This window comes from Astatotilapia calliptera, chromosome 5 (genome assembly GCF_964374335.1).
Source record: "Astatotilapia calliptera chromosome 5, fAstCal68.1, whole genome shotgun sequence".
Classification (NCBI taxonomy): domain Eukaryota; kingdom Metazoa; phylum Chordata; class Actinopteri; order Cichliformes; family Cichlidae; genus Astatotilapia; species Astatotilapia calliptera.
This window is the reverse complement of record NC_137426.1, coordinates 18,456,292-18,470,134: the sequence shown is the minus strand read 5'-3', so window position 1 is coordinate 18,470,134 and position 13,843 is coordinate 18,456,292. Positions and strand designations below refer to the sequence as shown.

Genomic DNA, 13,843 nt, shown 5'->3' with positions numbered 1-13,843 from the left:
GGAGCATTTTGTCTGTCTGAACAGTCAGAGTGAATGAATCTTACCATGGAAAAAAAGCTAATGGCTCACACTTGAGTTGAGTCCACTTTTAAACTTTTTGTGTAATTTCCATGACTCTGAAAGCGAGAGATTGACCGGTAGGCTAGAAAGTGATTGTAGGTTGTGGCCAATATTCATAACCTATACCTTTTGATGCTATTACTTTCATGAGGTGGAAGAATAATGGTTAAGATAGAAGATGTAAAACAGCAACAAAGCAGGGAGGGACAAAGGAAATTAAAGCGTGGAAATCTCAGATTAGAGAGAAATGAAGCGACTGTTTCACCGAGCCTCCGGGTGAGGAAAAGTGAAGAGGACAGGAGAACACGGTCATGGTTTTTAGTCAGAACAGAGATATGGGTAATTGCTGCCACTGGCAAAATGGAGATATGAACCTGAGCAGATTGCATTTGCGGTATTGTTTTAAAGCTCAGATCTAGTGTGGATGCAGCTAGAAAGACTTAAGTTTTAAGTAATATTAAAATACAAACAAACATCAGTCCAGACCCCAGAAAACAAGAAAACAAATTAAATTTCAAGTTATAAATGAGAGCACTTTATTCATTGTGATTAAAACTCAAATCTCCTTTAGAAGTCCTGTCAGGAGATGAACTCTTCCACCAAATCATGGGGCACATTTATTTAAACAGAGATATAAATAGGTTGAATCATTTTTAACAGTGTCTGCAGCCAGTTTTGATTCATTCACAACACACATCAGTAATCATTATGGCAAACCTTTTTTAAAACACTTAGAAATAATCCATTATCTCTTGCCAGCATAGTAATCCTTGTAAAACTAGATATTAGAATAGAAATGCAGATATTTTGTTGCATTAATTTATTATCAATAATTTTAATCATACACTAAGTATAGTGTTTAACATGGTTATACAATCCACATGTCATCCTTTTTTTTTCCTTAGGAAAAAAAATAATTACTATTTATTGAGATTAGAAAAGAAAAGATTTGTGGTAACCAACATTTTCTTACTTAAAATACTCAAAAACTTTGTTTATCTTGGAATTGATGAACGTTATATTGCTAAATGTATATATTTATGATGAATTATCTGCTTAATTTGCAGGCTCCATAGTGGTGGATGGTCATGAGCTCCATGAGGAGGACCTGAGGCTGATGTACACGTTTGATCAGAGCTCAGGCTCTGCACAATATGAAGCACACTCTGATGCACAGGTAAACCCAGTGCTCTTGGTATTACAACCCTGTATCCAAAGAATTTTGGCCACCGTGTGAAGTTTAAATAAAATGCAAGGAGGAGGTCTTGCAACCTCTTTGCTTTGGCTACCTGTCGATGTTGACTATATTCAGGTGCTCAGTGTAATGTGACTAGATCTTAAAAAAAAAAGAACTACTCTGCTGCTGTTGCTACACCAAGCTGCCACATGCTGTAAATGCATTTATGTTTCTTTACTGTGAGTGTGATGTATGAAATTATTTCGCAGCTAAGTGGAATCAGTATATATGCATTTCCCAGAGGCCCTCTCTAATCAGTGCTCTTTCAACCGCATACATGCCACACGGCTGCAGCTTAATACCAGTTTACTGAGCTGGCTTTTTAATTCTCTGTTGCTCACTCGCTCACACTGACTCTTCAGGTTCCATCTGTCTGACGCTCTGTTCTCTCTCATATTCTGTTTCTCCATTGTTTTATGTGTACATTCACTCATCTTTCTCTCCTTCTATCCATGATAAAATGAGAAGCAGACAGTATATCCTTTACTGCTGCCTGGATGTTGTCTTACATTTTGACACTGTAAATGTTTGGGCAATAGGATAGCAGACTAACTGCTTAAAGATTGCTCTTGTCAACTCTAAATGTTAACCTTTTCAAAGTAATAGTTTGTAACAATGAGGTAAAGGACTGGATGGTTCAGTTTTAAAGTAATTTAATTACACTCACTGGCGCTTTTATGTATATCTTCCTAGTGCTGGGTTGAACGGCCTTTTGCCTTCAGAACTGCCTTAATTCTCTGTGGCATAGATTCAGCAAAGGACTGGAAACATTCCTCAGAACTTTTGGTTCATATTGGCACGATAGCATCAGACAGTTGCTGTAGAGTCGTTGGCTGCACATCCATGATGATAATCTTTGGTTCCACTGCATCCCAAAGGGCCTCTGTTGGATTGAGATCTGGTAACTGTGGAGGCTGTTTGAGTTCTCCTGTTAGAAGGAGCCATCAGAAGATGGGTACTGTGGTCATAAAGAGATGGACATGGTCAGTAACAATACTCGGGTAAACCGTGGCATTTAAACAGTTTAAACGATGCCATGCACATCACCATAAGCAGTCTAAATCATTGATAAAAGGGAGGATGGAGCCATGTTTTCATGTAATTTATGCCATCCAAAAGTTGAAGCGGATTCAAAGTCATCTGATGAGGCAGTGTTTTTCCCAGACATTTATTGCCAAAATTTTGTTGAATTGCAGCCTCAGTTTCCTGTTCTAAGCTGACAGGAGTGGCGTGGCAACCAATGCAATATTTTGTTCCTGTAATCCAAGTTTGATATTTTGTGCATTCAGAGATGCTCTTCTGCATACCTTTGTTGTACCAAGGGTTTATTTAAGTTACTTTTGCATTCCTCTCAGCTGGAAACAACCTGGCATTAGCATTTTTGCTCATGAATTGCCAAAAAGTGTTGGCTGATTAGATATTTCCATTAACAAGCATTTGAACATCTGTAGAAAAAAACATGGCCGCTGTATGTGTATATTAGGAGATTAGTAATGCTTGAAGATCTTTATTTTGTGTGAAATACTTTCTTTTTATGACTCGTATTCAGTTTTTGTGGCAGTTTTTGTATGCCAGGACGAGCACATTTCACCTCATTGTTTCTTTCTATTTAAGAGTATTATTGGAAAACACAGCACACAGTTAACTTGCTGTGCAGATAGTGCTATGTACATTTTTCACAGTTATAGCTACATTAACTAATGATCTTCTCACTTTCTGGATCAAAGTACCTGACATATCTTAAAGACATAAAAGCTTGGATTAGAATAAATACTAATGAAATTAATTAAACCTCCAGCTTAAATATTATTCCAAACATCTGTTTTAATCTAAAATAAAATAATAGTAATAATAATGTAAAATGGCTTTTTTATTTTTTACATTTGTTAGACCTGTTTGAAATATTAAGTTATGATCCCCAGAATTTAATCTTGTTTATTAGAGCGCCACCTTCATCTCAAGTCACAGAAAAACATCAGGAGAGTTCTGTCATAAATTTTGCTAAGAGTTTAATCTTCCCCTCTTCTCTTCTGCTCATGATCTGTTATCATTTAGGTCCTGGTGCTGTTGGATGTCACCCCAGATCAGTCTATGGTGGATGAAGGCGTTGCCAGAGAGGTCATCAACCGCATTCAGAAACTACGCAAGAAGGTGGGGCATTTATTTCTGGACCACTACTAGCTGTGGAAACAAGAGGGACACATAACACACCACTCCTGAATTTTACAATCCAGTGTTTAATAAGCAGAACCTGACGTAGTTGCAACAGCAAAACAAAACATGCCACTAAGGCAGTTTGAGTGGTTTTGCTTCAGATGTGAACTTTTTGAGGATGTTTCCTTTATTTAAACAAACTAAACAATCCCCTGCTTTCACATGTATGATCATAGTCCTTTAAACCACTCCCATTTTAGTTAATCTGATGATGTTTCAAGACTGCAGCGTAGAGTCAAAACAGAAACTTTGCTTTTTGTTATATTTCCGTCACCCCAGTCCTCCACCCGTTCGTCTTTATGTCTCATTGTATTGTCCGGGCAGTTTTGAAATCTTTCCACTGCAGCGTCACAGTTAGAGGTTTCTCCATCATAAGGCAGGCTTAATGGAAGCTTAATTACAGTCTGGCCCCTTTCAGATTCTAATGTTCGAGCTTTGAAGTGGTCTGGGGAGTAAAGACGGATTAGCCAACAGCCCCTTGTTTTCACGAGCAACAAACAGTTTTTTCCGTCCCCCTATAGCAGTGGTGTGCATTGGCTCCCTGCCAGGTTAAATTCCTCCAGTTATTTCAAACTGAGATCTGTCAGGAATTTTCCACCCTGTGGATGGGAATTAATTTTTAGCAATTCTTGTACATGTTTGGTAGTAGTTTGGTGGGTTGCACCTGTTATCACTGTTTGCGTGGGAGGCAGAGTTGAGAAACAGGGGTCACCATTTCCTTATTTTTAATGGACTGTTCCCCAACTGGAGAGATCTGTTGCTTTATTCCCCCCCCCCCCCTTCCCACCACACACACTCATACAGAGGCTCATGTGCACTGTACTAGCCCCATCAGGGTAGGATCAGTTACCTTGACTTGGAGAACCCTTTAAACCTTCTTCCTCTTATGGACTTCTCTGTACCTGGCTGTCTGTCCGCCCTTGAGCCAAATATTGCAAATGGCGTGTTTGCAAGAATGTGTGTGCTACACTGTTGGTACATGTGTGTGTGGCCGTGCATGTGTGTGCCCAGCTGCACACTCAGAATAGGATTAGATCAATGTGTTTGAATATGTCAAGGTTATTGGAAGTTTGCGGCATATGATGCCAAAATAAATGGGCTGTCATCCAGTAAAAATGTCCCCTTGTTTGCTTTCACCTTTATTTCTTCCTGTATGGTCTCTGCTTTTTAATCCAGCTATTCTACTCTTTTGTTCATCTTTTCATTTTGTTTGTCTCGTTCTTCCTTTCAGGTAATCATTTCCTCCAGATGTAATTTATTTATAAAGGAGGAAAAAAAACTTTGAAGAGAGTTACTTGTGCTAAAGATTTTTTGTGTCCTTTGCAGTCATTGGATTTGTGCTGTTGTTTGAAGACCCACTGAAGCAAGACTTTTAGCCTGTTTACTCACCTGCTCCAATAAAGAAAACTCTCACTTCTCATGCCACTTGTCTCTTAATGTCTGGTCTTAGGGGCATTTGGTGCCATCAGATGAGATAACGGTGTACTACCGCTCCCAGCCAGAGGGGGAGTACTTGGACTCTGTGATCAAGGCTCACACTGACTTCATCCTGGCTACCACAAAGGCTCCACTTCTCCCCTTCCCTGTCCCAAAAACTGCCAGCGTTATCATAGATGAAAAGACCCAGGTATAAAAGAATACGTGTAGACCAAGCAGGGTTATATATGACTGAGTTTTGTAGCAGCTTGTAGTCTGACACAACCTTAAAGCATTCATGAAACGTGCTGGAAAGTATTTAGCATATACATAATATACACAAGGAGCACTCAAATTGGTGTTACAGTAATAAAAAATTTTTAACTTTGTGTTTAGTGGTTACCTTCTTGCAAATCTCTTAAGTATATTTGTTGCAGTTGTCATGAGACTGAAACTTATGTGTGCTTTTCTCTATTGACTCTTTCACTCTTTGTTCTATGTCTGTTGCAGCTGAAGGGTTCAGACCTGGAGTTAACCATAGTAAAGGGATCTTCGGCCCCTCGGGCTCCTCTAAATGGACCAGCTTGCACATATGTCAACCTCCAGGTGAAGGTCAACAACAAAGAACAAGGTAGCACATGGGGAGAGAATCTGTTTTTCTCCAGTTTAAGTGGTGTAACAGGAAAAACTGTAACTGTCTAATTTTAAATAGAGTTAAAATAAATATTCTCTGCTGATGATTGAGATTATACATATGTGCAACCAAATTCACATATAATATTAAATACAACTATAATATAAATACAGTAACATTATCTTACCTGTGATTTACTTTTAGTAACTGTTTGGCTATGTTAATAATCCTCTTGAACTGGTTTCTTGTGCAGAGGGTGTAGTGCTGTTGGAGAATCCCAAAGGGGATAACAGGCTAGACTTGGACAAGCTGAAGAAAGCGTGCAGCAGCATCTTTGGAACCAATAACACACAGCTCAAATTCTTCAGTGACGGAACTGGTGAGAACTAAACTCCCTTCTTTTTTATGAGAACATTTAATCATGTTATTTAAAAATGTACATCTTCTTTTTACCTCCAGATATTTAATAACAATGAAAATTCTTCCTTTATTACCAGTCGGTTATTTTATCTGTCATTTATTTCACTTTTCTTTTTATATATTTCTGGGTCCTTTATTTTGGCTGTTTTCGTGCTACACTTTAACCATTTTTAATTTTATAGTTTTTCTGCAGAATTTTGACTGTTTTTCTTTTCCACTTTTCTGATCTTCTTCATAGCTATAATGTCAGTAAAAAATAACAGAAAACACGGGTAGTTACACACAGTGTAGCAAACTTTCGCTGTAAAACTCCACTTTGCAGAGCAGTTCATTTTTAAGAGTAAGGATCATTTAAATTATTATTAAACAACATAATATTGTGCTTTTTTCCCCCAGCAAATTGAAATCAAAGAGAATTAATTAATTAATTATTTAGTCATAAAATGGTTCTTTCTGTTAAACTGTAGAGAAAATAAACATTTCATAAAGCCTTCTGACATAAGCTAGAGCACTTTATCATGCGAGAAATGCCAACAGAGCTTAGTCAGTTTTTTGATTTCATTTATCATGACAACAGTAAAATCAACCATTATCCTGTGATAATAAATCTTAAACTAATTTTATCTTTTAGGCCCCAGTCATGCAGGCCTAGAGACTGGTTCATGACAACCACCAGTCGCTAGGGAAAAATGAGTATTCCACAAAGAGGTCTTCTGTGCTGAGACCTCGTTGTGATTGCTGTGGTTGCCATGGACGTAGTTTGTGCCGACTTGTCTGCAAACACTCGACAGCTACTCACTAAGCAGTAACCGTGATGCAAACCTAAAGTGAATACTGCCTTGCCTTCATTTTATCCAGCAGCAGGCAGGGTGAAACAACCACTGACTAACTGGTTAGAGAATAAGCATTGCTCCCTAGCTATAGGTGGTTGCCAGGGGGTCTCCACCAGATCTCTAACTCTGTGTGACTGAGGACTTGTTGGTTTTTATAGATTTCACAAATCATCATGAAACATATGTATATTTGTAACTGTCTGTTTCTCACAGAGCTGACCAGCAAAACGGACGTGCAGACTCTGACTGGTAAAACTTTGTCAGTGACTGCGGGAACTGCGTCACCTGGCCCCGCCCCCTCCACCGACACCATCGCGTGTCCTTATGTAAACCTTCTACTATGCAACGCTCAGCCAGCTGGTGAGAGAAGCAGCCACAGAAACTGAATTTATGTGCACAACACGCTTTTCTCACTTCTAAAGATTAATCTTCGTCTGACCAACGTTTTATTTGAGAGAAATATTGAGAAGATTTTCTTTGTTTTGTTTTGTTTTTGTCCTCTTTATATTTGCATTTATATTCGAGATTGAACTAGTTTTAAATGAAAAGTTTGACATTGATTTTGCTCCAGACCAAATTTCCTCCACTGGGGCTTCAAACATTGATTCATATATTTATTCATTTATTCTGTACTTGTGCCTGCACAGCCACTTAAATTAGCTTACCACCAAAACTAAAAATGGTAAAGTGCTTGCCTGTGGTCATCAGCACCACAGGCAAATGGTCATGGTAAATGGTAAATGACCTGTATTTGTATAGCACTTTTCATCAAGATCATTTTTCATTGTTTTTGTAAGTTAACCAGCTGTTGGTGGAGACAGAGTGGCATCTGTCTCCTCATCGCTACCATCAACTACCATGTATATGGATTTCTTGTCAACATTACAGTTATTCCTATTATTTTAAGTGGATATTGACAAGGAGTAACTGTAGCTGTGTTTAGGTTTTTCTTCCATTTCTTCCAAGTCATGCATGCTGGTTGTGCAGTTATGATGCAGTTTTGCTTCTACTGCAGGAAATTGAGTATAATCCAACTTTATCCTTTGAGTCATTCAGTCTGTCCTTTCACCTTTCCCTTCTACTTAGCCAGGATGTTTTTCCTCATCTTTTCCCAGCTGAAGCTTGTATATATGCCCTCTCAGGACAGAACTATCCCTGCTAATAAAAAACATTGTTAATGATGTAACATGTGGTACAGTTCTCTTTAACACCCTCCCTATCTCTTCTAGAGTGCCAATCAGGAGACGTGGGTACCCTCCTACTGGTCAACCCAGTAGGCCAGAATCGGCTTAACCACGAAGGCTTGCTCTCTGAGACTGCCAAAGTTTTTGGCCTCCGCAGCAGGCGGCTCAAACTCTACCTGGATGAGGACCTTACTCAGGGTAAAAAAAAAAAGATCACTAAAACCATCACTGAAACAGATTTTAAGGCAATTAATGGCTGATAGAGATACGGTGATTCCTCCCACACTTTCTCATGAAAAGTTAGTAAAAACATGTAAATGTATTTGCCAGATTTTCCTTAAAATACTACTCAGTACCTAGTAGTACATGCAGAAAAATGGCTTCTGTGACTGGAATAGATTTTGCAAATCTGCACATAGGCAGATTTTTAAAAAAAGATTTTCAGCTTGTAGGGAAAGCTGTAAGATTCTAGTTGTGTATGTTGTTAGATGCTAAGCTGTGTATTCTTTATTGTAACCAGTAGGACGTCCAAATCAAGTATAAAACACGAGTTAGTGCATTGTCATTTTTAAAAAATCGAAGCATTTTCCTGAAAGACACCAAGTTTCTTTTAACTGCTTTGATAAAGCAAAGTAACTTTCCTTAGCTGTAGGGTTTTAAAAGTTTTAAAAACTGCTCTTCTCAAATGTAATTTTAGCCATAAATACTTCTGTTTTCCAGAGCTGCCAGCTGATTCTTCAGTCAAATCTCTTGACACCAAAACTCTGTTTGTGAGAGTTCTTCCTACGACCGCTGAGGCATAAATCCACAAACCACCTGAAGAGCATTTGTCTCTGACAGACCACATGTTCCCTAAATGAAGGTTTCTACCACTCAATAGCCCGATTGATGTACGATGGAGTAGCATGGAGTAGCTTCATATGTTTATGATGCTTTTTGAATGCAAATCAGGGGTTGTCTGTCAAATTCAGAACTGTTAAAATGCAGAGTCACAAACAGAAAAGTCTTTGTGTAACATAAACTCAGATGGAAAAAAAAGAAGAAGAACGTTTTGGGATGTCTTTATATTTAAATGGGGGGGTCTTTATAAGAGTCGATGGTCTCTCTCGCTCCAGTTTTCTCCCTGACAACCACACAGGTTTTCCCTCCTCATATTATCCTTGTCTGCAACTGTAAGTAGCTGTTTCTGAAAAGTATCTTGTTAGGTCATATTTAATGTCGACCAAGAAGGGATTTTTCTGGGTGATGGTGTACATTCTCTCCTAAAAAGTGGGTTCACCTCTGTAACACAGTGATGGTTCATACATAACCAGCTCTTTCCAGGTTTCGAGGAAACAGTTTAATTTGATTAACTGTCAATTTTACCAGTGGATGATTTTCTTTATTATGATAATGATGCAAGCTACTTCTCTTTGAGGCTTATTTGAAGGCAGCTTAGTCCAGAGTAATTATTGCTTTGTCTCATAATTGGAAAAGCAAATTTGGGCTATTGTGCTTATACACCATTTTGAATTTAACAGATAAACTCATTGTGCTCACTGCATTGAGAATCCTGTGACAATGGAAAAGGCATTTAAAAGGTGAAATGGGTTTTTGGGCTGCTGTACCTGGGGACAAAAAGGTTCTGCAATGAAAAGAGCAACAGATGAATAATGTACTATTTTAGGTGACTGAATAAATCAAAGGTGACTTGGAATCAGCATGTTTTTTTTTTCCTTGTCTCCTTTCTGTTCACTTAAACCTCTTCGTGGCAGTGAGAGACAGAATGTTTCTGTGGGATCCTGCAGTCTGACATTTTGAATGACTGATGTTACTTTCTTTAGCAGCAAGGTCAGAGAACAAATACATCAAAATGCATTACAGATGCTCTCAGCTGTGGTAAAAGTACACTTTGGCATGTGGACTTACTTTGAAAATGAGTTACAATAAAATCTCTGAAGTTAATTTCCCTCTTTATTTTAACTCCACGTGGGTGCTTTACTTTTTTACTGAACTGAAGTGTTAAAGGTAATGCATAATTTAGACTGTAGCTTCTTGTATGACACACAGGTACTCTTAAGGATTTGGCTGTTCAGTTTCTGTTTTCTCCTAGTCCGAAATAGCATCACATTCACTATCACAGTGAATTAACAAAGCAGCCCATGACCAAAATTAGATGACTAGTGCTAGCATAACTCCCAGCTGAACCCTCTGATCCAGATACATTCATCATTCAGTTGACTAAAAACAGCCCAAAGCAAGAAGACCTAATGTGTGAGTTGGACTTCTGTCGGAAGTAACAAGGTAACTGGAAAGCCCTCCTAACCCAACACCACAACCTGCCACGTCGTTGCAAGCTGCATCGATACCATGCATCGTGTTGCAAGTTTCTTGCAGAGATCTCACAATAACTAAGTCCATCTTTTATATATGGTGTAATACTTTGTTTCTGCATTTGTTTCCATTTGAGCCTATGCAAAGGGGTTTTCACCCTTTTGAGTACTCAAAGGCATGTAGCTCCATGTAGATGATCCTATGCTGGGGCTAGGGACAAGCACAGATGGTAGCATCAATGGATGCTTTTCATTGTTTGCAACACTGTTTAATTTCAGCTTTTTGTATGTTATAACTTCTTGGCTCTTCTTAGCCAAAAAGTTATAACTTAGTAAGGACCAAGGGACAGTGCAAGCAAAAGTACTATCCTGAAGTATTATCTTAATCTCAGAAGTATTAATCTTCCCATTAGGTTATTCTTTTGGCTCTATTCCTTATTGTTATGTCTGGGCCTGTTTTTAATTCTGATTACTACAGAGCATGCATTAGACACTGATTTGGATGATTCCACAAGTGGTTTTCATAAGGCATTTACCGGGCACAGTGTGAGGCTGATGTGGCTTTCCAGTGAATGTTTAAATGGGACTTTTATTAATCCGTGTCTGCAAAAACCAGTTTCCCGTTGGTTTGGTTGTTGATTTGCATATTTTGATTATTAAAAAAAGCCAGGAGGAAGAGCAGTCTACTTTGGTAGTTGAGGTAATTCTCAGCTGGGGGCGCTGCTGCAAAACATCATCTTCTACACATCCTTGCAACGCCATACCATAAATTTACTATTAATTTACATCCAAATTAAATGCATAAATAGTCCATTAATCTTCTACCGTGCAGCTAATGCTCATAAACATTTCTTCACCCTGCACCCTGCTAAGTCATCAGCACCAACACTGTATAGTAAACTGCTTCCATTCACAGTTACCCATAAATACATCGACGTCACTGAGATCCACTGTGGAGCACCTGTGAACACATAATTTCCTCTGGGATTAATAAAGTATTGTGTGATGTGTTATGTTATCCACAGAGTGATTTTACATATTAGCATTCAAAGTTATTCTCATATTAAAGGAACAGTGTGTAGAATTTAGTGGTCACAGAGTACAAACAACCAACTATTCCTCCTTTAAGATAAAAACAACTTTGGCTTATAATGTAGCTAATTCTAAGCTAATAAAAACAATATTCAAAGTACATGTGAATATATACTAATTAAAACCTAATTATCAATATCATAATTAATGTCTGGAAATAGTTTTCTCTAAATTTCCCCCATAACTTGTGGAAGGTGAAGTATAGCTACTCAAAATCTTGGGGTGGGGAACAGTGATGATGTCATTTCTGTTGGTTTTATGTTGTGGGATGGACATTTAGTATGTATTGAGGTTTCTTTAAAATCTATATATCTCATTATTATACCATATGTTATTGTACATTTATTACCATTTATTTGTTAATGAATTGACCTTGATCTGGTTTTTGTATTTATCAGGTCAGCTAACAGGAAAAATGACATGAAAAGGATAGCAGAGAGGAATAACACAGATTTAAGTCAATTATCTTTATTTGGTTGTCAAAACTCAACAGGCTCCACAAAACATGTTTTTGGTCATAACTCAAGAATTCATGCGCAAATCAAAGCGTGATTTCACACAAATTTAGTCAAATTTACTGAGCAGTATGATAAAGTGATGGCATTTTATATTCAAAACAATAAAGGTTAATCTTACTGTGGCATCACATTATGCAAAAAAAAAAAAAAAACTCCAGACAAAACGGTTCACATTTATCTTCATTGTTTCCTCTCAATCCTATGCAGTACATGAAAAAGTAAGTATACAGTTACTGTTTCCAAGTACCTTACCAATTACCAAAGTAGAATACCCAAACATTATTTGGTGAGGCCATATGTTCAACAGCTTGGCTCAAATCGGGTGATACAACAGGACGGGGCAGCAAATCTACAATAAAGGGTTTATACTGGTCTTTTTGGGGTGTGTGTGTGTGTGTGTGTGTGTGTGTGTGTGTGTGTGTGTGTGTGTTTTAACTAAAGTTTCTTACAACCTAAAAGATACTTCAGTACATCATAATTTGAGTATAGCTCAGTACATGATGCTTGTTTTGAGCACAGTATTTTCTACCTTTGATTCCAGCATCCCTACAATCAGTGTTATTTCATTGTGATCATTTTCTCCTCTCCCCTCCTGAGAGGAGCAGCATGCATCTTCACTGGTTAAATATTAAGTACACAGCTCTGTCTCATCATCCTGTCATCCATCTCGCTCCCATCTGCTCCTGCTGCTCCCTTTGTGCCTCTACACACCTCAGCCTGGGCAAGTATGCAGGTCGACGACCCATCTGCTGATAGGCATTACAGAAATACACTATGCTACACGGATGAATTGAACATGAACCCTGTCGTGTGATTCTAATGACAGACAACAAAACTCATTATAGTGTACTGCAGTGACAGAGAAAAAAGAAGTTGCTTGTGCAGAATAAAAACGGGTGTTCTTTCACGATATATAGCCAATAAGGGTCGTTTCTAACAATCTACCCTGGCAACAAGTGTGCTGTGTAATGGAAAAATCTAAATCTCTGCCAGTAAAACAATTTTCAGTGCTCTGCATGTTGCCAACTTCAGAATGACAGCAGCAAACACTACCTAGTAAGCACAGTAGGTAAGAGGATAAAAAAAGAAGTTGTTACTTTGGATGCAGAGCTTGGTAAGCCAAATGAGGGGAATACACCAGCCACTTAATTTAAAACAAGTTCTAGTGGATGGCAGCATTTTACATGATATGTAGGTATATTACTTGCAAGACTGTAGTAAAATAAATAATAGACTCTCAGTGTGCTACATACTAAATGCTGTGTAATAGTGGGAAGACCACAGCACATTGCTGACATCAATAAACATGTTTCAGATTAGTATTGAAATAATAATATTAAGATAGTACCTTGAAATGTTCTGCACTGATGGGGAAAACAGGCTTCCACACAAAGTCAGAGATGTTTTATTTACGTTTTATTGCTGTGCAGATTTAATTACGGCAGGTCTTGAAAACGTTTTTTTTCCAGAACCTTTGACTGTATAATTATCAAACTGTGAAATCTTCAAAAAAATCAGGTTAATGAATTTTGTTACTTTTGTTAGGTGGGTATTTTGTGTTTTCTTGAACACGCCACACATTTCTTTTGTGGTCTGCCTGCAGCCATCTTTATTATGACAAAAAAAAAAAAGACGAAAAAGGGGGAAAGGGTGTATTTTATGAGAAATTAAACATGTTTCTCCTGTGAAGAGTTCAGGGGAATATGAAAATGTCCTAAAATGTGGTAAGTGTTGATTTTAAAGTCCGACTTCTTGTAACAGAGAATAGTTAGCTTTAAGGTTTGTTTTACTAGCTAACAAATGCAGGTAAACCTTAAAGGATAGCAAGAAAACAATTAATTAATACATAGATGAAAATATAAATTAATAAATAAACAAAGAAGATGCATAAGAAAAAGAAATGAAGTATCACTACCCCCAAAT

The 13,843-nt window shown here is 37.9% G+C and overlaps 1 protein-coding gene across 1 annotated transcript in view; it reads left to right on the top strand.

Annotated features, from left to right (window-relative positions):
• The window catches only part of iars1 (isoleucyl-tRNA synthetase 1), a 61,394-nt gene extending 51,452 nt beyond the window's left edge, over positions 1 to 9,942 (top strand). The window contains exons 27-34 of the mRNA XM_026167730.2: positions 1,128 to 1,237; positions 3,353 to 3,448; positions 4,962 to 5,138; positions 5,438 to 5,558; positions 5,815 to 5,940; positions 7,028 to 7,174; positions 8,044 to 8,196; positions 8,719 to 9,942. Coding sequence (XP_026023515.2) covers positions 1,128 to 1,237; positions 3,353 to 3,448; positions 4,962 to 5,138; positions 5,438 to 5,558; positions 5,815 to 5,940; positions 7,028 to 7,174; positions 8,044 to 8,196; positions 8,719 to 8,801 — 1,013 coding nt within the window. The 3' untranslated portion in view covers positions 8,802 to 9,942. The remainder of the gene's footprint in view (positions 1 to 1,127; positions 1,238 to 3,352; positions 3,449 to 4,961; positions 5,139 to 5,437; positions 5,559 to 5,814; positions 5,941 to 7,027; positions 7,175 to 8,043; positions 8,197 to 8,718) is intronic.
• The last annotated feature ends 3,901 nt before the right edge of the window (positions 9,943 to 13,843 follow it).